The sequence below is a fragment of the Struthio camelus genome, chromosome Z, assembly GCF_040807025.1.
Source record: "Struthio camelus isolate bStrCam1 chromosome Z, bStrCam1.hap1, whole genome shotgun sequence".
Classification (NCBI taxonomy): Eukaryota; Metazoa; Chordata; class Aves; order Struthioniformes; family Struthionidae; genus Struthio; species Struthio camelus.
The window spans coordinates 37,955,724-37,982,595 of NC_090982.1; the positions used below are offsets into that span (position 1 = coordinate 37,955,724).

Consider the following 26,872-nt stretch of genomic DNA (forward strand, 5'->3'; position numbering starts at 1 on the left):
CTTAGTTGTGTTTACTGGTATTAACAGTTATACATGGATAGCCCCCATAAAGCTTAATGATACATCTATGCAGAGGGGTGTGCGTGTGTTTTATAGGTATTAGATGGCAGGAAAAATACAAATATTCTGTTTACTGTAACCAGTTCAGAGCTCTCTCAATAAAACATCATGGTCTGAGAATGTCTGACATTTTGGAAAAAGGATGTCAACTTATAAGATAGATCCTTGACACTACGATGCCCATGAGTTGAGAACTGTCAGCAAGCCGAATAAAGTTCGTTCCCTTCCATTGCAGTCATAGGAAGTGTTTGGTGATTTACAGTCGCACATTAAATTCCAACCCCTTGCAGGTCCTTGGGCCCTCCTTGACCCCGTATTGTGCTCAGTATTCTTCCTGATCCACAAATGGTGAATTCGTACAAGTAGGGACTTCTGAGACTGTTTTGCTCACGGAGCTCTGCTTATCTCCGAGCTCAGAACCCTTGTGAGTCTCATGGGAGATCTCAGGGGGCCATGCTTATATGCAGGGTGCTGCCACTTTCTGGTTCTGTAAAACTCGTTTTAATTGTCAGCTTCTAGCTTTCCGGCAGCCCGTTCCCACCTGCCGTGTCGGGTCTTGTCCCCCAGGTCTTGTCCATCTCAGAGGCTGGAATGGCAGAGGCATGATAATGGACACACTGCATAGTACTTTGTCTGCTGGGGAACACGGTGGATCACAGGCCTTTATGATCAGAGCCAAGTTTTTTTGTTAGTCAAATTATTTCTTATGTTAGGTAATAAGCTTTTGTGGGGCAGGACCAGAGTCTCTTCTGTGTTTGCACAATAGGAAGCAATAGTGTTCTGATCAGTTATTATGTTTCAAAGCATTACGCAGTAGTAACGGCAGTAGTAATAGTAGCAGTGGTAGTAGTAGTACCTATTGAAACCTAGGAACAAATAAGCTTCATGTTATGCTCAGGAAAAGGCTAACTGTGCAAGCCTTTAAATGGAAAGAATGGGGAAGAAGACCTTAATACAATAGCTATATTATTTATCCAGACAAAAGAAAGCTAATGTGAATTTAAGAAGATTTACAGAGATGCTTTCGCTTGCCTAAGTATGGATTTGTTTGATTTTTGTATGTAGTCAAATATTTAAAGTACATATCAAACATTTTAGTCCATCCGGTAGATGTGCTAATACTGCAGTCTCTGATCTGCTTCTGCCAGGGAATCTTTGTAGCACCTTTTAACAAATTCTAGGTGTTCGCTTCCAGCAAAAGCTGGAAGACAACAAGTTATAGAAGTTATCGCCTTTTCTGTTCTCCTTTCACGTGAACTCCATTTCAGGTGTAAGACAATCAGTAAGTAAAGGAAGAAGTCATGTGCCAGCATGGATGAATCTTTGTGAATAGTTTAAACTGTGTCAGTTCTGGGGCAAGTTGTGAATTATGCCGGTAATTAAATACTGTAACAATACTTCAGCATTGTATGTTTATTTCCCATAAAAATCTGAAATTACACATAACATAAAATACTGCAATTAGATACACGCGCTATAATTAACAACCATTGAACAGAAGTCTACATGAACTGCTAGTGCAGTATTTTGCTTATGCTTCTGATTGCCTATTTTGTATTTCATTAATGTCTATGACATTATTCATCTAAAATTTTATTACAAGTATCTGCATTCTAGAAGCAGAACCAGTATTAAGAGCTAATGGAGGAGTCAGATATTCAACTAAGTTAGGCCGCAGGTAGCTTAGACAAAAATAGTAATTTGAATCACTGAGAAACGTAAGACAAAAATTTGTATGTGTGAGCAGTGGAAATAATTTGAACAGATGAGGTGCAGCTTAAGCAATATGCATAACAATTGTGGCTCTGTCTTATTATGATGGAACAAACTGTCACAATGAGAAAATTTGATTATTTTACGGTTTTAGAACAAATACGGTATATTGGCTTTTGTTGAAATATGTGCAGGAATATATTTAAAATTTATTCTCTGTGCTGTAGAGCATTTTTTGTATATATGCTTTATAAACGTATTTCACCGGAAATCACCTTTTTGTATATCTCTCTTGTCAAAGGAATATAGGAACATGCAGGCTCATGTAAGAAATACAGTGGTTGAGATATAATTTCTGGATTAAATCCTTCGTTCACCAGATGCATTTTCTGATGCTTGAAAGTTGCAGTAATTTGCATAACATCCTAAAAAAGAAACAATTTGAGTAAAGTCCAACATTCCATTTCTGCTTATATCACTGAAAAAAAAATACAGTTACTGAAGAAAATAGATTGTACAGTTTTGCTGTAGAATGGCTTGAGTTAGAAAGAGTGATCTGATTCACAGATGCGGTGAAACCTAAATCTAAAGGCAGCTTTTATTTCATATTCTGTATCAAAGCCACATTCAAGTTCACAAGTTTCTGTTTTAAAATAAGCATTTTTTAAACTTTCATTAATGCAGTTGATCACAAAATCTGTAGTTTATGGAACACTTGGTGGTGGTCTGCAGAGAGCTGGCTGATTTTATGGTGCTGGCCTTTCTCTGGTTTCCAGCTGCTAAATTGCATTTAAGACATTAAATACAAATATGTTAAATACCTTCCTGTGTTATTTCTCTGTATAAGCAGTTGCTGCAGTTGCTGGACCGAAGTTCTACAATTGCCAGTTCAAGAGCAAGTTGGTCTGCACACGATAGTCAGTGTTCAAGAGCGGAAGCGATATATAAATTAATCTATTAAAATGTGGCTCTTATTACGGGAAAAGTTAAAGAAGCCTTATTCTTAAGCATTATTTTTACTTGTACATTGTTTTCAATGTAGCCAAAATTTTAATTTTCTTTTCAAACTGAAACAGGCAACTTTTCAGGTCCTGTTTGTTTTTCCTCTTGATCCGTAATATAACTAATTTCCTCTTCCCCCTGCCACTCTATAGTCAGAAGTCTCAGATCATTTAATCTTTGGCTTTCAAGCTGAGACTGCTAGTAAGTTTGCCAGTTAATTCACTGTTTTTGGCAGCACTTATGATAGGAACCACACTTAGACCACCAAGTCATTTCACACAAGCACTGAATAGCTGCCAGATGGTAATAGGATTCAATCGTTACCAACTGGGCTTGCTTCAAATTGAGTAGCCAACATCTTTTCTTGGTGGTTATTTTAAAAGTTGCAATGATTAAGATGAAAAGTTTAATAAAAATAGGTATTAAGTATTTTCAAACATATATTGTGAATAGAGATTGCTGAATTTTTCTAATGAAATGATCCCCTGATGCTATTTGTAGAAAGTCGGAGTTTTACACAGAGAAATACTGTTGGGGGAAGGAGGGCGGAACAGAACAAAAACACAAAACTGGAATAACTCCCTGGATGCTCTCAGAAACCTCTTTGTAATTTCTTCCTCCACATAGAAAATGAAGTTAGCAAAAGTCTAGAAATAATCTGCTACCTCCAAGTATCCTAATTCTCTGCATGGCTCTCTCTGGGCCTCAGCTTCATTTTTAGAGTCAGAGAGTTTGAGAAAAACAGTTCATGCTCTCGTTTGCTCCGTTTTTCACAAAATTGACCAGGTCTGCAAGCCAAATTAGAAGGAGCCTGTGTATGGACAGCTGAAAAATTTTTAGGACAGGTTTTATTTGAAATCCAATTTTGCATGGGAATTTTGTGTTTTTATTTCTCACTCTTGATTAGGATGAACCGTTCCTCTTTTTTTTTCCCCCCAGAAAAGGGACTTTATTTTCTGACCAGCTCCACTCAGAAAATTTTCGCTCTTCCTTTAGAAATTTTCTATTATCCTCCACTAGGATGCTTTTTAAAGTAATTTTTTAAATCTTTTTGATTTTATTATAAAATTGGTTTTATCTCTTTTACTGAGATTTTATGGATATTTAGATATCCATTAATTATTACTGGCAATATCTTACTTTTCAACAACAGCATCAAAGATGATTTAGCTAGATAGCTTCCTTCGATTAGCTAAAAAAAGCTTTTCTCAGAGAACATATAAATTCAATCAAGTTTAAACAGCTCGATGATAGATCGCGTAGGCAGTGGAGCTCCTCATAGCTTTTTTCCTGGGTATGGAAAAAAAACATAAAGACAAATCTGTTCCAAAGATTTTTCCCAGGAGAGGGCAGTGCTGTCCTTAGGCACTAAAGAGAGTATTTAAAGATACTTTTACTTAGTGCAGTAGCTTCCATTAGTTAAAAAATGAACCTTCCTCAATTCTTGAAACTCTTTCAATACTCGTACTTCCCTCTAAATGTACATATTATCTCTTCAAATAAATATATAACAATAATATTCTCTTTCTCCTCTTTCTGTGTTATATTATCTCACTCTGTGTTACATTCCCATCCTGTTCTCAGTCCAACTTGTGGCCTTCAGACGTAGCATCTGTATTCAGGAAGAGTGAGAAGTGTGGAACGCCCCTTAGCACAGCCTGGCAGCAGAAAGCTGTCTGCTGCAAACTTTCAGAAAATATAACATGGGGGCCTTTCCTCCTCTTTGCAGTTCACACTTTCTTGTCCTGTTGCACGAGTTCATACTGTGGGGAGCATGCAAAGGATGTAATCCCTTCACTTTTAAAATGCACTTTGGAAAAGATTTGTATCTCAGATCTACTTTTATACCCCAGAGCATATGGGCGCATTCTGGTTCTTTGATTATGAGATCCTCACTGAAGAGTATTTATCTTGCTATTTATTGCAAAGTACTAGGTATTTCTTTGATGTTGTGTCAGTAATAATGAATAATGATCACTTCAGGATCAAACGTGTTAGGAAAAGGTTTTAAATGGATTGAGTCATCTTTTCATAGGTGGATGCTCTTAGGTGTAGCATCACTCGTGTCTCTGCTCTGTCATCCATTGGCAAAAACAAGCTGGTTAAAGGTGATCAATTTGAAAGGAAAATATGACTTTGCGAAGTTATTAAGCACATCTAAGATCATTAGGTGCAAATGGATTCATAAAGCAAAATATATTTTTAATTCATCAAGTAATTACTTCAGAATAATTTTTTCTGAATGTTAGCTTAGTATTACTTTTGCATTTGACTTCTTGAAACTGTTTGTAAGTTACTTTCTACTTTCCACAATTATAGGGACCAATTTCCAGATCAGACCAAAGATAAATGCAAACAACTGATTTGTCTTACCATGATTCTCACAAAGCGTGGTTGGGCATAACTTGGAAGGAAGTCCACAACATGCTTGTAAAGTCTTTCTCCATCAAAGGGTTGGTCAGGCTTAAGTACAATAGCTGCCATCCCTATTCTTCCTTCGTAATCTATAAAGGCATTGAAAAATATTATCACAAACACAAGTTATCTGCATGAAAGAGGTATCTTCTGTCACTTCTGGAGGGATTTAGCTTTGGTCAGCAAGGATTTTGAGCCTTTGTAGTATCTGTCCTATCCTCTCAGGCATCATTCAGTAGAAGATAAAAAATATTTTATTTTGGAAGATTTACTTACTTCCAGGGTTTTTACTCAATTAAAAAATTTCAGCATCTTCTTTTTATTAGGAATTCTGTAGAGCTGAAGCTGGCTGCTAACTCTCCTTCCTGCCTTGCTTAATCTTTCCATTTTTAACATAGTGGTCTACTAAAATCAGAGTGACCACTAGTCAATAAAAAGCTGGAAGCACTTCCACGAAGACTAGTGAGTATGTGGTCACATGTGAATATGCATTGTGGTATATACCAACTCTAATGGCTACTGTACATTGTATAAGCAGTGCCGAGTAATTGGCTCCTGCTCTCCTCCGTGGGCAGATTAGTAACAAATATAGTGCCAAATGCCTCATAGTAAATTACAAGCAGTACATTATGTTCTACATGAAAACAGGGACAAAAACCTATTAAGAAAGATGTAACAAACACAGTTACTACTTTCTCTTTATTCACACACAAGTGAAAGTTCCAAATGGACAAAACATTTAAATTAGAAGAAGTGAGCTGCCAGGATCGAGTCTGTCCAGAGGGAAATAGCAGCTTTGAGGTGTGATCAAGGCACTGAAAGGATAAAATGTGGGCGTTCCCTTTTCATGGAGATTAACTTGGAGTTGTTTAATTGGTGATTGGCAGTTTTTGAGACTCAAGTTGATTCAGAAGTACGAAACACCATCATGTTGTTATACTAATACTCAAAGCAGTTTAAGATAGCCAAGGATGAATGTGATTCTTAAGGTCTAGGGGATTTGTTTTGATGGTGCATGTTATTCTCTGCCATAAAATTCCGGATAGCTGCAGCCATTCAGGAGAGCTTGTCAGCTCTAATCATTGTTGAGAATGGGGTATGCTATCCACGTGAGTTTTCGATTTTATTTGTGTCCACTTGAAGGAGGATGCCATCTCCCCCAAATGAACATATTCCATTACTATTTCCTAGCCACCTGCTGGCCAGCCATTCAGATTTTGGCCTTCTTTTTATTCAGTTTTCATATATCCTGTTTCTTTTTGAATGCACCGGATCTCCCTTCTCTCGATGCTAAGTAATAGCTTGTATCTTGCTAGCTGCTTCTTCAAGTGACAGGATTTTTTTAATGTTGGATTTTGTTTGCTTTCATCCATGGGAAGCACAGAACAGCTATTCAATGCCATAAGAGTTTGCTCTCCTCAAACTGTTCATGCAGGGGATGCATCTTCTGAGTTCTTTTTCACCTCAGCTTGTAACTCAGTGGCCTACATCTTTTCAGCTTGATATTGTACATTTATAGAGCCCCATAGGCCATTGGGAGCATTCCAAGTGTGAAAAAAATAGGTATCTTCTAGGACTGTGCTTATGAGATGGTGACAGGTGTTTTCACACGTCATGTTTTAGTATGCTCCCTGGTTTAGCATTTTTCAGATGAAAGGCTCTACTCTAACAGAAGTCTTCTATAGTTTATAATTTTGTATTTCTCACATCTGTGTTACGAGTTTCAATTCAACCAAATGTTTCTGTTGTTCCTTATAAACTTTCAGCGTGTCATCTTTATTAAATACTCCGTTTCTTTGAAACAGAAATTTCAACGCACTTTAAGAAAGCCTGAATTTCCCAATTAACTCCACTGATATCCTTACATATAAGTGTGCATTTGTGTATAAGAACAGAAAAGACAGAGTAGGAAAATTAATTATTACTTTCATTTAATATTTACAAACTGTAAGAGGATTCTTACTTTTTACGCTTACACCATAAACATTGACTTCTTGAACGAAATCCATCATCTCAATGATCTCAGAGACTTCTACAGTGGCAACATTTTCTCCTTTCCATCTGTTGAAAATATTTTTTAAAATAACATATATATTAGCTAACAATTTTTTATTCTATAAATGGCTATGTGTGATGGAGCGCTACTGCTTATGTAGACTACTGTTATTCTTAACTGAGAAGTGTAGACAGATAAAACCACTTCTAATTTAGTGCCATCTTAGTTGAAATCCCAGTTCTGATTTAGTGCCATCTAATTTGAACCTCCAGCCTTAAAAGAAAAGGAAGTGCCATTTGACTCAAGTTTTAAAAATTGTCCACCATGACTATTCTAGGGGTCTGAACATTTGTACCCTGGAAGAGATCCTTAATGGTTTTGTTAAAACCAAAAAAGTGTTCATAAGGTTCTGGTCTGAGCTGTGCTATCCAGTCCTGTATATGTGTGATGTCCTTCAAGGAAAATTGATTTCCTTCCATCTTACTGGATTAACTGGTAACTCTGTATCTCACCTGAAAGTATCTCCCACCCTGTCACTGAAGTAAAGGAAGCCATTCTGGTCCATCACCAGGAGATCTCCTGTGTCAAAGTACACATCTCCTTTCACAAACACATTACGCAGGAGTTTCTTCTCTGAGATTTCTTTATTTCCAGCATATCCAGAAAATGGGGTTTCCTGTGTCACCCGGACAACCAGAAGGCCAGGTTCACCTGCAGGGCATGAAAGGAGGAGGCAAAAACTGTATTTACAATGAAGTACTTAGAACATAAAGTATCATATTGAAAATCTTTTGGAAAGCCACATCTGTTCTATTCATCTTATTGCTATGTTTCCATAACTATTTCCTGAGCAGCAGAAAGAGGTGAGTGGAAGAGGGAACATAATATTGCTTCCTTCTCTCCTGAAAAGCTAGACCTTAGGGAAGAGCTTTGTCAGCCTGGAGCCTGCCAATCCACTTATTATGAATGAAATCTCCATAAGATTCTTTTCCACCATTTATTCTTCTCTGTTTGCACTTGAATGGATAGTATGTCATCCCAAAAGTCTCACATGGAGTGCAGGATTGCATGTTTCTGCCTCTTGGGCTCTTCCAGAAGGTTTCGGCTTCAGTGTCTGAAGCCTGTTCCCCTGATAGTGCTTGTCCTTCATTCTGGAGTGTAGGGAAACAGAACTAAAATATATTTTCTTCTTACAAGAATCCCTCCAGGTACTCCTCCAAGAACCTTTCCACTCTTCCATTGTATTATTCACAGCCTGCCCAATGTTCTTCTCTCACCCTGGAAGAGCGTTTGCCAAGGATCGGACAACTATTTTGTCATCTGAAAAGGATGCTGGTAGTCAGACAACACACATGGAGGCAAAACACCGTGTCTGACTTCTTGTGCTTTGTGTTTTTCTAAAGGACAGGCTTGTTACTGCTCTCAGCATGATGTCAATGTGGGGAACGCACGCTGGAGGCCATGGTGAGAAGTTTGATGGTGTGCCTGTTCCGAAGAACATCCTGGAGCCCCTAGAGTCTGCTGGGTTTTCCTACTGGGCAGCACTCATTACAGCTGACAGTATGAATCCCATTTATATCAAGGGCAAAAATCCCATTAATTTCACTGGAATTGGCTCGGAACACCCCTTGTAAATGCATTTTCATTGTTCTATGTCTATGGTAGGTACTGGCTTATTTCCCAGTCTGCTTCTGAGGTTAAAAGACATTTCCAGCTTCCAAAGTTTTTTATTATTTTTCCTTCAACAGGATGTTGAAGGAAATGGAGATGTATGGAGATGTTTCTCAAACAAATAGTTTTCTTCATAGCTGCATAGCTGTCTCTTATATGAAATCCTCTTTGTTGTTTTGAACTCTAGATGTGGAAACTGGGATGAAAGCTCATATTACAGTCCAGAGGAACTCACACCACTGCAAATAAGATGTGTGCTTTATAACAAAAGAATAAAACCATCTAAAGATGTTGAATTAAAAAAAAGAATTGTCCAATGGTCTAGCCGTTTTTACATGATGATTATTTATTCCAGTTTGGGACTTCACAGTCATTGCTGTCTCACTTTGCGTTGATTGATGGCTTTAAAAATACATGTAAAAATCAAAAAAATTTGCAGTTGTTTTAGTTGTGCCCTGAAACCAGTGCATCTTACCAATTTCATTATGAAAGCAAGACATTTTGTCCAGTTTTTAACCTAGCCTTTTTTCAAGAAAAAAAATCACTTTTGCTCAGTTTAGATATTATCAAAAAATAATATAGTCTCAGAAATCATTAATAATGATTATTACTTTGAGTACCAATACTACTATGTTTCGTTGAGGTTTGATGTTATTATTGCAAATATTATTTTGCTCAGCTGCTAAGGCACCTTTTTTGACTTCTGGAACTTTATCTTGATGATAGTTAAATCTACCTTATCAAAGCTAGAGATGTTAAAGATTTTTTCCCAGAACTGTTAACTTTGTCAAACATAGATGCATGCATACGTACACACACACATACTAACACACACACAGATTTAAGGTAACTTTACTAAGCTGCCCTACTATGCCTTTTGTTAGAGCAGTTTTTCTGGGTTTTTCTCAAATGTGACACTCTCAGCTGTGAAGATGTGCTATTTTCCATCTGAGAGCTTCAGCTCTTTGATTTAGTGTCCTATTCAAAGTAGGATTTGGAGATTCTATGCAACTCTGGCATTAAATAGTTAAATCTGCTTCAGTTGCTGAATGTAAAAATGTGAAAAATACCCTGCAGATTTTGTAAAGGCACTTTGTTCTTTCTCAAAACTCTTAATTTAGAGATTAGAAAGCATCTGGTCTCAAAATACAATATTATCTATAAGTTACTTGCCCATTTTATTTGGAAAAAACAGAAATACTCAGATACTTTATTTATTCAGGAACTCAAATGTGCGTTCCTGCAGGTGAGAGCAAAATCATTCTGAGCCTTGAGTATAGATTACACTCTTACAGGATTGTATTTTTTGATATTATTTATATATGTTGATACAGATCTGTTGATACAGATGTATTATCTATATCTGTTGATGTTTCCCCGATATAATTTTCAATGTTTAATTATGTCAAGAAGCACACTGCTCTGTGTTGCACACAGAGCAGAGAGTTAAGTTAATCCTTACCCTAAAATATCACCAGGTAGAGTTGTTTGTTAATTAATAGATAACTAATAATTTTTCTTACCTATGGGTGCTTTCTTACACCTTCCATGTTCATCCTTCATAAGTTCCTGTTTCCAGACATCATATTTCAACAATTCAAAAGAATATAGGAACTAAATAAAAGAATGCATACGCATACTTAAAAAACCCACAGTCTTACACAGTTTCCAGCTGGTCTGATTAAAATTACTTTAAAATAACAGATAATCCCGTATTAACTTTGGAAGGTTTGGAACAGCCTGAAATATACTGACACTGTTACTGGGAAGAAATCAGATGTTTGTCAGAACACATTCGTGTCGTGGTGAGCAACATTAAATATACAGATGAAAATATTGTCTCCTTTCTTGATGAAGAGAAGAAATGAAATCCATTGTTTTAGAGTACGCTCTGATTCACATTATTTATATAAAATAAAATAGGACAGTGCTTTTGATCAAACTGTTGATTTTGCTGAAAAACTTCCATCCTCTTCTAAGTAATGGCTTAACATTACTGGAATGCAAATCGAGAAGGTTCTCTGAAAAAAATCCAAATTAAATTTACAGACATCTCAAAAATTACTCCAGTCAGATCGAAGTGGAAACTTACAGCACAATGGTTTGATTTAGGCTTTCCTGCCTTCATCCCCTGTCCGCATAGTTAAGATTGCTAAAAGATCAAAAGCATTGCAGAGTTATTATTATGGCCAGGGGAAGGCATTTTCAGCGTCTCAGATTAAAAGCAGAAATCATTTGGAAATCATTAATCTGGTTTTGATGTTAACTGATCTGAATCTTTAGTATCATTTGAACAATATTTTATTGTAGTTTAATTTTCATGATTCAGAAAGAGTCTGTACAAATAGGAAAAACATTTGAGACTGTAAAAGCATTTTTATGAGTGGAAGATGTGTATCTCAAATGAGAATTTCAACAATACTCATGTATCTGAAGTTTATATTTCAGATATTTTGAGATTTATATTTATCTTTCTTGGTTGATGAGTTTCTGAGTGTTTGGCTCTTCTGCTTATCTTATTTCAGAGAACAAGGCGTGATGCGAGTTTTAATGAATCAAGATGCAATCAAAGAGTAAATTTGTGTAAGAGTTTGTTCTGGAGTGTATATCTCCTAATTCATACCAAAAGTCAAATCAAAACTGATTTCTGCCTCATCACTTAATATATATTGAGTTTTTAGGATGACAAAAAAACTTCAGTTAAAACTATCTTTAATTGGTCCTGTGCATAGGCACTTCTATACAGTGGGGTTATTTTTCATATGTTCTGGGGGGAAATCTCTGTTATATGAGTGCTGTAGTTTTAGCTTCTGTAGACTTCTGTACTTCTGTATACTTTAACTTCACAATGTACGCTCAGAGAATAGAGTCAATGGAGGGGGTAAAACTAAGGTTTTGGTTTCCATGAAAAGCAGTTTCTTTTAGGTAAACCCTATACACTTTCCTTGACTATATAATTTCTTACATATTTATTTGTTTGACCTGCTTTTTTTGAGGGGGGGAGGGGGAAGGGGAAAAGGGAGTTGATTGGTTGACTTGCTGACACTTACCTTTGAAAAGATGCCAGCACGGCCCACAGCTCCAATTTTATTTGTATAATTTAAGAAAAAAGAATTTCCTTCTGTGGATCCATAGAATTCAAACATTTTAATTGGGCCAAACCTCATCAGGAATTCTTTCCAGATAGCAGGTCTTATGCCATTTCCTAGAGCTATGCGCACTTGGTGAACCCTGTCCCCTTCTTTCTGTGAACAGCCAAAAAGAAATACACTGCAACTGAGATAAGGGGTCTAAATATGTAGAGTTGATCTAAAATTTCCTAGTAGAACAGTTTTCCTTTAGATAATGCAACTTGACAAACACGCTCACAGGACGGTATTGGTTTTATAAAAATCAACCAGAAAATTGTGAGAATTCTTATTTGCCTAAGGTTGAAAGATTTTCATAAAATGTGAACAGTTTTTCTTCATTCCTATCATTCTCCTTTGCGTTTTCACTTCCAAATTCTATCAGACGTCTATGTCACAAAATTTAAAAGAATCGTCTTATGTTGGAAATGTGAACATATATTCTGTAAATAGTGCCATTTCCCATAGAATGGAAATTCCTTTCCAAACCGATTACATAAAGAACATACTATCTTAGAAAACACTGGTGACAGCTTATAGTCAGCTCTACATGTGATGAAGTCCATATTCAGCAAAGCTCCTATCAATCAGACCTGTAGTCAAAATGTGGTTGTTAACACGTCATTGTTACACATCAGCTATGTCACTATTATGACATGCTACTCAGATGCTTATGTAAGCGAATAGTTTCGGCACTGAGCCAGACTGCTCAGCACCTTGCACATTTAAGGACATTTAAGCTCCAGGTAAGAAGTGGAGTCAAGAGTCTGACCATGGAAAAAACATCACTTTTTTGGAGAGGTAGGTAGAACTGATTGATTAAGTTACTTCCCTGAATGAACAACAACAGAAAGTAGAAAATGAATTATTTCAGGTCCAGCAAAGTGATTTCTTCAAGCTAAATCAGTGCATTTTATTTCCCTTCTGGTGTCATTTTGAATTTTGAAAATTGTATAGTATAGTTGATTTCTAAATAAAATAAAGGTGGTTTCTAAATGGAAAGTTGAAATAGCTTACCTAAGAATCATATCAAAATATTTTAATAGAATCAATATTCTTACTTTTTCACATTTAAAAATATTTGTATGAAATAGTTTTGTGAGCTCACTCTAATAGGGTCAGATAGACAATTAACAGACAATTTCATCTGATCCAGAACTGCATTTCTGACAGATAAATTATACATGTTTTGCCTCAATAAGCTGTAATGCAGGCTGACTTTCACTTGTTAAAACCAGGAATGGAGATTTCCCTTCTTCCGCTTAACCAGCCCTGCTTTCTTTTGCAATTGTGACGATTAACCCCAAGGAATAGCGTGGCACGCGTCAATGTGATCGAACCCAATTATGAACCAGATGGTGGGCAGGCTGCAGTAGTTACTTGATAGCTGATATTGACCCTTCTTCTATGCTGCAAGGCTTCAAGATGAAACAATGTTTCTTTTTCCAAAATAGCTTGTGCAACTGTAGGACTTGGACTGAGTAAATTTCAGGAGCTCAAGAGATTGTAGAGCTAGGAAAAACGACTAAGATTGCCTTGTCTAGTCTCTGATATAACAGAGTCTGTAAGACTTCCCTGCATTATTCTGAATTTTAGATTATCTTCATTTTAAAAGCTATGTGGTTCTCTGTAAAAACATTCCTCAGCAAATATTTTGTTTTGTTTGTGTTAGTTCCTGTGGAGTACCAGATTTCACACTTACTAGTTCTGATAGGTACATGGATGCCAGTTAACCTTCCTATAGATATGTGCTAGTCAGAGAGGTTTCTGGAGTCTATGTCTATGTTAAGAAACTCAGGAGTGCTTCCTGGTTCCCCCATCCATGTTCTTACCCGATTTCATGCTCTGTGAAAGGAAGCAGGGCCTGGTGCCCTGGATGTGAGAGGGAGCTTACTCCGAGCAGTCCCTCCTCTAGGTAGCCCTGATCTGGGCAGCACCAGGACTGGGCTATGCTCTGGCATCCCACAGCAGAGGAGGCTAAGTGAAATGTGGCTGCCTGGTTTATTAGCCTGCACAGGCTTGTCTCACTGTGGAAGAATGTGCATGATACACTACATTATGGATCAGCATAGTATCTAATCCCTCTGATAGGAGTCTGCCTTTACCCTGATCCACTTCTGTTGGCATCCTCAACACTCTGAACTTAGCTAGGCCCGCTTTCTGTTTTCCACTCTTCTTACTAGTTGCCAGTTAAATATCAATATCCTCTCTGTTAAATTCCAGTCATTGAGCCAAATAAAGAAAGTTCTTCCTGCCTTTTCCTGCAGAAGAGACCTTTACACAACTAGTCTGGCCTGGCTAATCATTCCTTTGTTGTTTGATCTGTGTACTGACAACATGTTTGTACGGGCTGGAGTTCTGGCCAACAGCTTTCCTGGCTTGGTTATGGTCTGATGATGCCTTTTTTCTCTTTGACTCCTTTCCCACATCCGGACCACACAACAATAAGGCTCTGTTCAGATGAGCTAATGGACTCGGTTGTGCCTTTGTTGCTAGTCCTTGCGCCATTCTCTAACTAACGCAGGTGGACAGCATTTGAACCTCGTACTTGTACGTGATGTTTTCTGTGGTAGGTAGGAATCCTTCTTGCCACCTCCCTTCAGCAACTTCCAAACTCCCAAATATAATACGAGGACAGTTAACCAATCTTAGTAATTTTCCATCATTATCCAGAAGCAAGTATTGCAAGTATAATAAATGCTTTCAGGCTTACATGTTTGCTTTTCTGTTGCTGCTGCGCTCAGTGACATGTTACTTTTGTCCTAAATCTGATCAAGATTTATCTCCATGTCCTTCAGTACTGTTATCCTGGGGCAACCAAGACTTTCTACCGCACTAGTAGTGGCATGCCTTTATAAGGGTGGGTTTATCCTTATATATACAGCAGGGAAGCAAAAGGTGCTGTTGGAGCAAAGTAAATGTATTCTTTTCAGAAAAATAAACAACTCATTCAACACTTTCAAAGCCCTGCAGAGATTTTTTTATCAGATATTAAATACGAGATAAAGTAACCTTCTCTTAATAAGTAGCTAGTTTGGAACACTGCAGGGCAGATGGTTAATCATTTAATCTGGTTCTTACTTGCATGTTATTATCGGGTTTGATAATACTGCTTTTACCTTTTCCTTACTGACCTGCCCTGCGTTATCATTTTCACTCACATGAAAAGCTAAACAAGCTTGGCTTTATAGAAGGATTAAAGCTAGTATGTGAGCATAACTGTCCAGTCCTGCCTGGTTTATCCTTGTGTAACTCCATTATATTTGCAAGCAATCAAAGACTGCATATTTGTATACTCTGAAGAAAACTGTCAAGCATAAAAAGGACTATACCACCAAGAAATAGGTAAATCCATATAACTTAAAATATAGATTTGCTATGTTTTGAAGCTACAGTTACAAACCAGAACTTACACTGGGCTGGTTACAAAGGTAACGACAAAGCTCCCCTATATACAAAAACATTGTTACATTATATTTTCTACAGTCATTCCAAAACTGGCTTGCTGAAAATTTCTTCTTCAAAACACAAGTTGCTCCTAGATGATGAAAACAAACAAGGAAATTAAAAATAACCATTACAATCTATTCTATCTTCCACAAAAAAGTCAACGTACTCTTAATTCAGCTAATGCAAAAAGTAAGCCATTCGCAGCAAGGTCTTTTTGTTAAGTGTGCCTAGCATGATGGAGCATTTCTTCTTGGATTTCTGACTAGAATCTAAAAACTTACAGTATGAAAAGGAGAAAGGAGTAGGAATTAATTGTACTTTGCAAACCTGATTTCCCCTCATACCAGTTTCATACTCAAATTTGTAATGACGCTTTTCATCTTAAGAAATTTTTGCTTCGCTGTCCTCTTATTTCACACTTAAATCGAAATATTAGGAGGCATCCTACCCCATTCTTTCTTTTCTATGTAAAACTGCAGAAGAAATCTTGTGGCCATATTTTCTTCTTAGTCATATGCTATATAGATCATTAGGTGTTAGTTAGGCAGGTTTCAGCTAGGACAAACTGTTACAACCTTTTAGTGGTCTCCAATTTCCAGCAATAGGTCAAAGCCTTTATATTTCTTTCAAGATTGTTACCAGTGTAAGTCTGAAAAAAAAGAGAGGTTGGCATGGGGGAAAAGGGAGCTGGCAGTTTTCTGAATTTGTGTAAGAAGTGGTAGTATTTATCTCTTATTTTAAGAGACATAATTTATTTAATTTACTTGTCATACGAGTAAAGGAAAGGCTGAAACAATCAAACAAAACTTTACACAGGAACATTATACACTAACTGTGAGTGAAAACTGTTTTCATGTAAGACAGAAACTAAACAGGTCGAGTCTTTTAATAAAAATTAACCAGAGAAAAACACACCCAGAGTTGAGGGTGTATACCTAGAAAACCGCTATGGATCTGGCTTTACATTTTGAGACTTTGCCTTTTATAACATGGTCAAGATCTCTGTTTTTTCACTATTTTCCAGTTGAGGAAGTGGCAGGCATAGAATAAAATTTCTGAAAAAGGTTTATTGATATTTACATAAATAGCAAATGCTTACTAGGAATGAGTACACAAATGTTTATGATATGATTTCAGAAAGTAAATATCCATTAAAATATCTTCAAGCTACAGTAAGCACCATTTAAAATAATAGAGGAATGCTTAAGATACTGAATTTCAATTGTAAGTTAGTAGGAATGCATAGTTGAGGAAATAATATTTTAAGGAAAGATTTCCTTACCAGATCCTTCCTTTTTTTTTCTGTTTATCACAATTTTACATCCAAGAAAGGTGATGACTGTGAGCCACTTCCCTTTTTATGTGTTTTATTTCCACAAATTCAACTCTTCATTTGTTACTTACAAAACATAATGAATTACAAAATAATTACAAAACATAATTTGGTCATTCACCAAATAATAAAATGATACAGCGTTGACAGTTATACATGTACTGGCATGTCAATAGAATGGGAGAGATGTATTCAGCACATCTCTATATTGTATTTCTTGTCTGTATTGTATTTCCTGTCTTGTCTATATTGTATTTGCTGTTAATCTTTTGAATATAGAGTGAACTATATCTTCATTGTGTTCTTTGTCACATGGGAGACTTAGTAAAAAGTATGTAACAAGCAGCATGCAATTTTAGATCAAATCATCTTTTCTCTCTCCCTCTTTCTCTTTACCCTTCCCTTGCCTGCCCTCACAACTCCCTTAATGATTTGTAAGAAACCAAAGCATCTGAGGTCGTCAGTTAATGAAAGTTAATGAAATTTCACCGGAGAGCAAATATTACCTAATTGAATGCATCCACCGATGCCGAGAAGAGAAGCACTGATGTGGTACAGAGGAAGAGTGACATACATAATATCCTGACAAACTGCCCCACACTGAGTAAAGGCTAAAGAGGCAGATAGGCTTCTTAGGTGAGTAATGATAGCAGCTTTTGGGAAACCTGTCAAAGTGAGGAGAGGAAAACATTATAAATGTGCTGTTTGCATTCACAGTTTTGCTGCTGTTCAGAATTGTTTGGAATGTACAAGTAGAACTATCCCTTTTTCTGAGCCTGCACCTGTCCCATCCTTCAGCCTTTAGATCAGGACTGTGTCTTCTTAGTCTATCAGCTTATTTGGTCTGTTTGCCTTTAAGGCTATTTGATCATGTCCTCTTCTCTGTCTGGGAAGGAAAGTCCCTTCACATCACAAGCAGATGCAGATTCCCTGCGTACACAGTGTTCCCTCACCACAAAGCAAGAACTGAAAAGGTTCTGAAGAGTTGTGCCGCTCAGCTGCTATTTGCAATAGGAATAACTTTTACAACATTGTCCGGCTTGGCTGGAGGAAGAATTCCCCTTTCTTTCCCAGTGAAGTAGTGTGAAGTTTTATTACTCAGGCCAATCACTGAGGAAGAGTTTTACCCCAAGGCCCAAGCACATGTGCTGACCATAGTTCTTTTTAGTATAGATCTGTGCAATTTTGACACTATGAAATCTGAGCAGCTGCTAGAGACTGACTTTACGGGCCTTATACTTAAGGAATTAAAATCAGCCATGGAATATCTATGCAAAAGTTCTCTAACTGGACTTAATGCCCTTGTTATGTCAAGGCAAAAATATCTTTTAAATAAATGAATTCTTGTGCAGTTCACTGTCGTGACTTAAAAATTTAACTTCTATCTTTTTGTGTGCCTGTCTTGGCTCCAAATTTATGCCACATGAATTCTAAGGTAGTTCCAGTAGTATGTTCTTAGCACACATCCTCACCTGTACTTCCCGATGTGAAGATATACATAGTTGTGTTTCCTTGGTTAGTCACAAATCTAAGGTGAGATGGAACAGGGTCATCAGGGACCTTGTCTAGTTTGTCCAGTATAGTACCAACATGCTGGAAAGGAGAACTGGTGCTCATCAGCCAGATAGTAACATTGTTTTCCATGAGATGGAAAATAAACTCCTTCTCTATCATTCCAAAACAATCTGCCAATGTAAAGAAATATATGTTTAGTATTGAAACAATTGCAATTACAGCCCTGATTACCTGCACTGGAGTTACGTGCTCTCCCACACATACAGTGAACCTACCACTCCACACATCAAGATAACCCCACCTGTGAGGTCCTATGGATAGTGAAAAAAATACTCATGAAGGCTAATTTCCCTATCCTTCTCATTTTAACTGTAATGGGTTAAACTCACTGATCTTACTTGATGATACTAAAAGATCAGATTTATTTTAATCAGTATGTTATAGCATTTATGTTTTAAAGCATGGTTGATATACCAACTAATGATCCTTCACGGGTTCATAATTCGCATGTGTGAATTATGGAAGTTGTGCCACTCGGGAGTGCCTGTCTTTCCCAAAGGTGGGAAAAGAAGAGTTAAATTTTGTTCAATATTACATAATATGTAAGTTACAGGGTCAGAAAGATAGCTCAATACACTGTACTCTTTGCTCCAAGCAATGTTACCTCAGGACAACTAATTTTAAGCGATGTGAAAGTGATTGTAAATTTGTATGTGCAAGCTGTTAGTTGAAAAGGAATCACTTACAAAGGAAACACAAGTCTTTTTGGAGTCAGTGGACTTATATCTACATAGGCCAATAAATAGAAATGGAAATGAGATTCTGCTAAAGTTTCTCACCAGGTTGTTCCCTTTCTGATGCACAATTGTTTCTACTGGTCCATTGTGCAGTACTTTGAGAGTTTCAGCTTGAAGCCTTTTATTATGCTGATTAATTCCACATATTTCTGGTATTTATACCCTTCAAATTCAAACAAACTTATCACTTTCCCCTCTTTTATAGCCAAAATATGTGTATACATATATGAAGTGCTTGAAGCTTTGAACTATTTTCTATTTAAAAGAAAATGCATAAAGCAGTAGGAAGTCAGTAATAAATCGAACAAGACACAGGACTTACCTTCTGATATCACAAGTGCTTTTGCTGCACATTTATTAATACAGTGCAGGAGAGACCTGGAGCGGACGTTGAAGTTGAGAAAGGCCACAACACAGCCCAGCTTGGCCAGTCCAAACCACACGTGGATGAAGTCTGGCTCATTGCCCATCAGCAGGGCCACCGTATCACCCTTTTTCAGAGCCCCATGGTGGAGGAAGACCTGGGCCACCCTGTTGCTTCTCTTGTCTACGTCTTGGTAGGTATGCACCTTCCCTTCATAGATGATGAATGGCTTATGGGGAATCTTTTCTGCTCTCTGCATGAACAGATGAATTATTGAGAGAATTCCATTTTTTGCCCTTTTCTTTGTTATTGCTTTTAACCTCTTCCGTCTCAAGAAGTAGAGAAGATCCTCCCAGAAATATGGGAAAAATATCTTCAGAGAGACATATAGTACCAGTGCTCCTCCAGCAAGTGTTGAAAGCCACGTGTATAGCATGCTGGGGAGGGAAATAATAGTTTGGTTATAAAACACAGTGTGTTTATACAGTTGGTAACAAGTTTCAGGAAGATAGAGACTGAAAGACAAAAATCTCATTACAGTTCCACCAATTACCTTGAGAACTCTTTAAAATGCCATTTTGGAGTTTACCAAGTACCAGAGTCCCAGAACAGAAAAAATGGAAATAAAGAAGATTGTACAGTTGATAAGAACAGAGGAGTTCATTCAGATAGAAAAAAATCTGTTAAAATGTGGCCAGTGTGACAGCAGAATGATTAAGATATTGACAATTAAATACAAGATGGAAATTAGGAAGCTTGAAAAGTGTCTGAAGAGTGAACAACAGAAGATATAAACACAGGAAAAAAATGGTACGCAGTTTTTTAACCTGAAGTCAGGATTCTGTCTAGACTATTTATTGTACCAGGGCAGATCCTAAAAAAGAAGGAAACAAACAGTTAAATCATGTAATATCATACGTATATTATATGTATGTTATGAAAGCATATTATACAGTATATTAAGTCCCTGTATCTGCAAGATACACCAAATATCTGCACTATATCTACTCTTTTACTGTCTTCTCTTTTACTGCCTTTGTTTATGGTCCAGGTAGAATTTGAGGCCATCTCTAATCCTCCACAGATAGTAGGTTTGAGTAGTCTGCTGAACATCCACAAATTTCGGATGACACATGGTGACCCTTCTGCATTTTCTAAAGCAGCCAATTTTCACCTAGAATTCTCTGAAATTTGTAGTAAATGGCAGTTAATAGCTGTGGGGTTTTTTTTGTATTATTTACAATATTACCCAGAAGTCTAAAACAAAATCATGAATCTACTGCTACAGAAGCACATACTAAGAGTTGAAGGAATATCTCTAGAGCAAAGGAGTTATTAACTTCATTAAAATATTTCAATCATTAATTGCCATATTTTCCAAGAGTATTTAGAAGGAGAGTCCTAAAGATCATGCAAGACCCCTACAGTTTGAAATGTATAACATTCACCAGTCTCCTTTTTAAAGTTTCAGCCATGATTACTACAAATATTTCAAACATTTTTATATGTCAGTGTAGTATTCGGAACACTTAAGCAGTCTGTGAGGCTTTTCTAAATAATGTGGCCTCCACTCTGTAGTTTAGAAATATTTTCCTGACAAGCTTTACTTAGGGCTAAGTTTCTCAAGCTAGTTTACATTTTTAACAATATTTAAAGAATATACAAGCTCATAGATTTTTTGCAGCAAATAGGATCTTGTATATACTGTAAAGCCTCTGTAATGTTGTAGGGGTAAAAGAGCACTTTAAAAATGAAAACGCTGTGGCATTAATTGCATACAAAGATATAAAACAAATTAAAGTATGTCATGCATAACACTTTGAAGTCTAACAAAAATTAAAAACAAGAAGGCTTCTTTCTGAACTCTCTAATTTGTAAGTGACGATTTTACTTAACCTCAAGTTTCCCAATTATTCTCCTTTACGGTGGGATTTGTCAGGTCACATATCAGGCTAAAATATTTCTTTAATATATAAAAAAATGGAATTAGCTCAAAATTAACCTTACAGTAGATATGCCCTTGAAACACCATGTCATTTACTTATAGGGCTGCCATATTTATTTTTCGGCTTTTTCAGAATATTTGTTACTTACTTGTCTGGCCAAGTGAACTCACAGAAGACCTCATACCATTCATCGCTATTGAGTTCTCCTTGACTGTGGCTTCTAAGCAGTTATTAATTTCCCTTTGCCACTTTGTACAATTGTGCAAGATTCACTATAGCTCCAAACAGTAAATTTAGTTCCAGGGGATGTGAAAAAAGTCAGAGTTTATAAACTGAACCAATAAACACATAGACATAATTTTGTAAGAAAATAAATGAAAGGGATGATGGAGCAAGACTAGAAGCAGCCTTAATTTTCTTTTAGCCAAGATCAGAAGTAAACTCAGTAAATAATAGACCTGCTGTAACATTCTTATGTGACTTTTATGCCCAAATATAGCTATGGTGTATAAGTGAGAATTAGTAGTATAGTAAAACAGACAAAGACTAGACTGGACTACATGAAACAACTCTTAGTCTCCAAAGTTCTTTCAGAATTAATTTAGGTTCACCCTTTTCACAGCTGGATGTGCATGGAAAGGCCCACCAATCTGTCCTCATTAATTTGTTCAAGCAAAATACTGTCCATGAGACAGAAATCTCCAGGTTAAACAGAAGAAATGAAAGGGAAAATGTCGACTCTATAGACGGAGAAGAAAGCAGTGAATATTAGGAAAGAGTGAATATTAGGAAAGAGTATGCCTCTTTCTGAGTGAGACTACAGTCATACAGTCAGCTGCAGTCCAGAAGCCGCACTGCCATGATCTTCCCTGTGCTTATAATGACAAGCCTGATGCCTGCTTTCGGTTGCAATGTCCTGGCACAACCGCGTATCTTACTTTTGAGTCCTGGCCTGCAGGATTCCCCAAAACATTCAGAAAATGTATGAGCACAGCTATCTAATCCACAGTTCAAAAGAAGGAGCAGCTCAGGACAGGGAATTATTTTATTAATTTAGACAAACTCATAGCATAGTACCTTTTGGAAAAAAAGTGTTTTAATTATTAATGCACATATTAATGCACTGATGAGTAACTTAAGATTTAGGCATAATTGCAAACAGCTCAGTGAGCTCATGATTTTATCAAATGCATCCTTGATTTGCAAAAGCTTTGTCGTCATCTTACAGTCGCACCTACTGTTGAGTTTTGCTTTGGTTTGTTTTTTTGACAAGGCTCTCTGTCAAAGTAAGATAAATGTCCTTGAAGTTGGACTGCTTCATCTCTCCTTTGCATTCCTGTGACTACATTTCACACAATGGAGTTTTGCTTGCACATATACCTAGATTTGTTTCCCTGCACGGTCAGAAATAGACCTATTTATTCTTATGAGTCAGTGCGCTCTGGGATATTTTCCCTGATGTCTTGGAAAGGGCATTTGAGCAATTAGCGTGAAATAACCAAGTAATTCCCTCAGCGTTTTATTAATTAATGGGCAATCTGGTATTTCCAGTCCTTTGTCTTCATTCGCTTACCAGATGAGAATGATCTTATGCCAAAAAGTATTACTTTAATGAAAACTGACTGCAAGCTCTTCTTGGACTGAACTCCCTTTCTCTCTTCTTGGCTCTGACCTGGGGTTATTCTCTTAGGGGGGAAAAAAGGGGGGAAAAAAACCAACAGAGCTGCCACATCAGACGCAGACCTACTATGCAAGCACAGCTTAGTGGGCACATACAGAGTAGCTCTGACAGGCTGGGGGCATACTGGAGAGAAAGAAACCCCACAGAAAACATTAAGTCCGGTTAAAAGAAGTCAAGACCCTCCAGAAAATGTTCTGATGGCAGCATTGCGCCAATCACTAGGGGATGTAAACAGCCTTGTGTGTTGCCCCTGGTGTAAACTGCGTGTCCTAGTTTTCTGAGAGCTCTGCCCTTTTTGTGATTGACTGTACAGTTAATACTACAATGACACTAGAAGTAAGTACTGGACTAAGAGTCTTGGACATGAACTTTTGATAGTGATCCACCCAGCTGCCTAAATTTCTGCTGTGGAAAATTTGTATTTTCAAGGTAGAAATAGCATTTTGATAGCCTTAGTATTACACTACAAAGTCTCTACTATGAAATTTTTATTATTAAAATATTTTAGTCAGCATTTTGCTAACAAAATCATAATGAAATTGAAGAAAATTGATCACCAATCTTACGTTATTATTCTTGGCTCTCGGCTTTTGGGATCGAGAAAGTAAGGAGTTATGGAAGCCTGGAGTTCTATTTACTTATTCTCTCTGCTTTCTTCCTCTTTGCTTCTTTTCAGCTTTTCCTTTGCAATCACAAGAACTGGAAACATGATTTTTATGAAAACTGAAATTCTTAATGATTTCTTGATATTTAGGGCTTGAGCTTGAAGGAAAACACAAGAGACTAAGAAAGTAGTCAATGATGTTGAAATGCACAATCAGCTATTTTTCAGTATTTAGGCAACCACATGAATAATGAAGAACAGGAAATGAAAAGGTTTCCAAATGCAGTGAAAACAACCATTCACTAAAATTACATATTAATATTCTGTCTTTCCAGTATTCCGTTATCTTTTTCAGTAAAACAATGTGCTGCCTTTGCTTAAAAGCAAGCTAATCATTAGGCAGCAGCAGTTCAGTTTTGAAGCTCAATGTACTGTTTGATCAATACAAAAAAAATTAATATATTTATTTAATATATCTATCTCATTGAAGCAGGGAGACAAAGTCGACTTTAGAAAAATGTATAAATGCAAGCAAATAAAGGAATGAATCTGATCTGATTTTAGATGCATATAGTGAACACTATTTTGTGATAAATAATGAGAAAATAACCTATAAAAGAAATGCAGACATTTACCTAACTTTACCACTAAGGCTTTATCCAGCTTCCAAATGATAAGTAATGTCACCAAATAAGCATTTCCTTACCACGACTTTGATTATATATTTTGATCAGCATTCTGTGTTCAGTTAGATCCTTCCTGGCTCTGTTTATCACTCATAGGAAGGCTGCATGGGTAATTAAAATATGCTCATTTTATCCAGTAGAGGATGTTCTCCTGAAGCTCCACATCCATATGGTGTTTCAGTGGTGTCTGTATGACTAAACATACAGATAAAGGCTTGTGTCTGTCACCTGCATGTCCCAGGTTTCCTGATCTTTATTTTGTCAGCTTTGCATCTGTATTGGAGCATGTGAGTAAAAGAGAATTGGAATATGGTACTTTGGAACTCAGTGTGCTTGCTGACTGTAATGAAAGTTAATTTTTAAAAGAGAAAGAAATCAAACTGATTTGATCTATGATCTACTTTAGAACGACTGTAGTCAGCAAGACAGAGTTAAACCAAAATCACACAGTACGAGTGTGATGGAAAAAGCTCAGTCATGTTTCTGTATACTCCTCATTATACGACACTGAGTATAGAGCAAATGTTTCTACAGAATTTTTCCCATGTTGTCAGATGTTCTCTGTAATGGATACAAAAATGTTACTAGGTTTCATAATATTTTCTGATTAATGCATTTTTAAGCTTAGTCCTAGAAACTTCAATGGATATTTGTGTTACACAATTGTAAGGGTAAGGCGGGGGCACCGCCTGGACTCCCAGCAGGGACAGATACACAAACACAAGGCATCCTAGGGTCGATACTGAGCGTTTATTACCTCTGCGTCTGAGCAGGGGTTCCCTAGAGACTTCCCAGTCGAGGTAATAATAGAGCAGGAGAACCCCTAGCACCGCTGAGCGTCGAGCCTTGGCGAGGAATTCTAGGGGGAGCGCTATATGAGCTTTTTATGGACTACACACATACGCAGTAAGCATATTGAGCTCATCGCTACTTCCAGTTCAAAGCTCAGGTGCAGCGCCACACTGGCACTGGCTCAGCCACGTGACTATGGGTCAACATGGCCTGTTGATGCTCCTTTTCCCACGGAACGATCTGGCTAGCTTCCGTCGCCTGTCTCCTCAACATTCTTCTGCGTTTTCCCATACAAGGAATATATGTTACTTGCTCCCTAATTCAGTACAGAGCTTTGTAAGGTTACCTGAATAGAAGAAGGCGTATACACTGCTGGCTAACAATTCAAATCATTTGGACCAAACCTCTAATCTCTGAAAGTCAAAATTACAAGCTGAATAGCTTTTTGGTTGCTAAATACATACAGATTGGGCTGCATTGGCTTCATTTTTTTATAAGAGATGTCTTCCATATTTGTATGAGTGTTTACTGGCTTAGCATATTTTCATATCTATTCAGTTATTTGTATCTAAATGTATTTTGTGCATACAGGTGTTAGTTAATCACCATTTATTTATCAGTTTAAAATGCATCAATGAACTTTAGGGTTGATTAATCACCTAATAAATAATTTACAATAAATAATTATGGTATTCAGTTTTTAGAAAATCCATAAGACATTATTTTTATGCAACTTATTTTATTGCATAATTAACAGATTTGGCTTATAGACTTCGTTCCATTCACACACTAAATTTGTCAAATTATTTATTGTGTTTGGAGGACACATAATTCTGGGCTGGACATATCGCACACTGGCACTTTAGGTAAGGATTAGGTTATCATCCTGGCTGGAGGAAATGATTAAAGATGCAGTATAACGGAGATCATGACTATGGAATAGATTGGGCAAAAATATATACGGTCCATTAGAGAGCAAGAAGAACATGCAGCAAATGGCTAGTAGTGAGGGTCAAGAATTTCTCGGTGCTAACAGTCACAAAGGTTAGTAAGAGCAAAAGAGCAGGAGCGAGAACTGGTTAGGAGCATTGGGAGGAAGCTTTGTATTATTCACAACTTGGTAAACAAAATCACTGTTCTGAAGGAGGAAAAGACATTAAGAAAATGCTCATAGGGGTCAAGCTTACTTGTCTGAGGCAGAAAAAAAAGGAAATTGGAACAAAACAGTTAAATTACTACTTGTCCTCATTTGCAGTCCTCATATGTACGAGCAACTTATCTGGGCCCCATGAAACTCCATTGAGGATGAATTTTGGATGAGTTTCTCAAAATATCCAGCAGCGGTCAGAACCTGATGAAGGCCTACAAATCCTTTAAGTCAAAAATGAAGAATCTGGAAACTGATATGCCCTTAAAGCATATGACACCCAGTTAAATTGCATGGCATATACTCCAGAAATGGCCATGGGAAACACCCCCGCTCTTTCTTCTCTCCATCTGCCCCAGCTGCTTGTGTTGGAATATTTTATGGAATATTTTAGGCCGCCACATGGATTGTACATATAAGTTCCATAATATAATGGCTCGGTATTCCGGTGTAGACTATTAGCGTAGTAGCTTAAGCCAAGATACCAAAGCAGAAGTTAACTGAGGGTTTTTTTAACCATGACAATATTGGGCCACAGAACATCATCTTTTTCATGGTTTTGCAACTAATCA

At 37.1% G+C, this 26,872-nt stretch overlaps 1 protein-coding gene across 5 annotated transcripts; it reads right to left on the minus strand.

The window, feature by feature from the left end:
- Positions 1–1,457: 1,457 nt before the first annotated feature.
- LOC104150272 (long-chain fatty acid transport protein 6) lies at positions 1,458–24,652 on the minus strand. 5 transcript variants are annotated; one of them, XM_009684421.2, is made up of 13 exons: positions 24,382–24,639; positions 23,638–23,833; positions 20,272–20,318; positions 19,403–19,881; positions 18,241–18,453; positions 17,275–17,433; positions 15,399–15,523; positions 11,908–12,102; positions 10,381–10,471; positions 7,699–7,897; positions 7,154–7,251; positions 5,149–5,279; positions 1,458–2,198 (listed from the first exon to the last, which is right to left on the minus strand). In XM_009684421.2, exons 4-13 carry the CDS (start codon positions 19,878–19,880, stop codon positions 2,022–2,024), a joined length of 1,866 nt encoding a protein of 621 aa, XP_009682716.1. In that variant the 5' UTR covers position 19,881; positions 20,272–20,318; positions 23,638–23,833; positions 24,382–24,639; the 3' UTR covers positions 1,458–2,021. The 5 variants fall into 5 exon arrangements, with proteins under 5 accessions (XP_009682716.1, XP_009682718.1, XP_009682715.1 ...); XM_009684423.2 differs by lacking the exon at positions 23,638–23,833 and having other exon boundaries at positions 10,381–10,426; positions 24,382–24,652; XM_009684420.2 differs by lacking the exon at positions 23,638–23,833 and having other exon boundaries at positions 24,382–24,652.
- Positions 24,653–26,872: the final 2,220 nt, after the last annotated feature.

Excerpts from the sequence above, each read along its gene's own strand:
- LOC104150272 (XM_009684420.2), bottom strand. The coding sequence starts at position 19,880 with ATGCTATACACGTGGCTTTCAACACTTGCTGGAGGAGCACTGGTACTA. Across the intron at positions 15,524-17,274 it reads CGGTGGATGCATTCAATTAG|GAGCAACTTGTGTTTTGAAG; the intron begins GTAATATTTGCT and ends TTCATCATCTAG. Across the intron at positions 7,252-7,698 it reads AGGGTGGGAGATACTTTCAG|ATGGAAAGGAGAAAATGTTG; the intron begins GTGAGATACAGA and ends TATTTTCAACAG.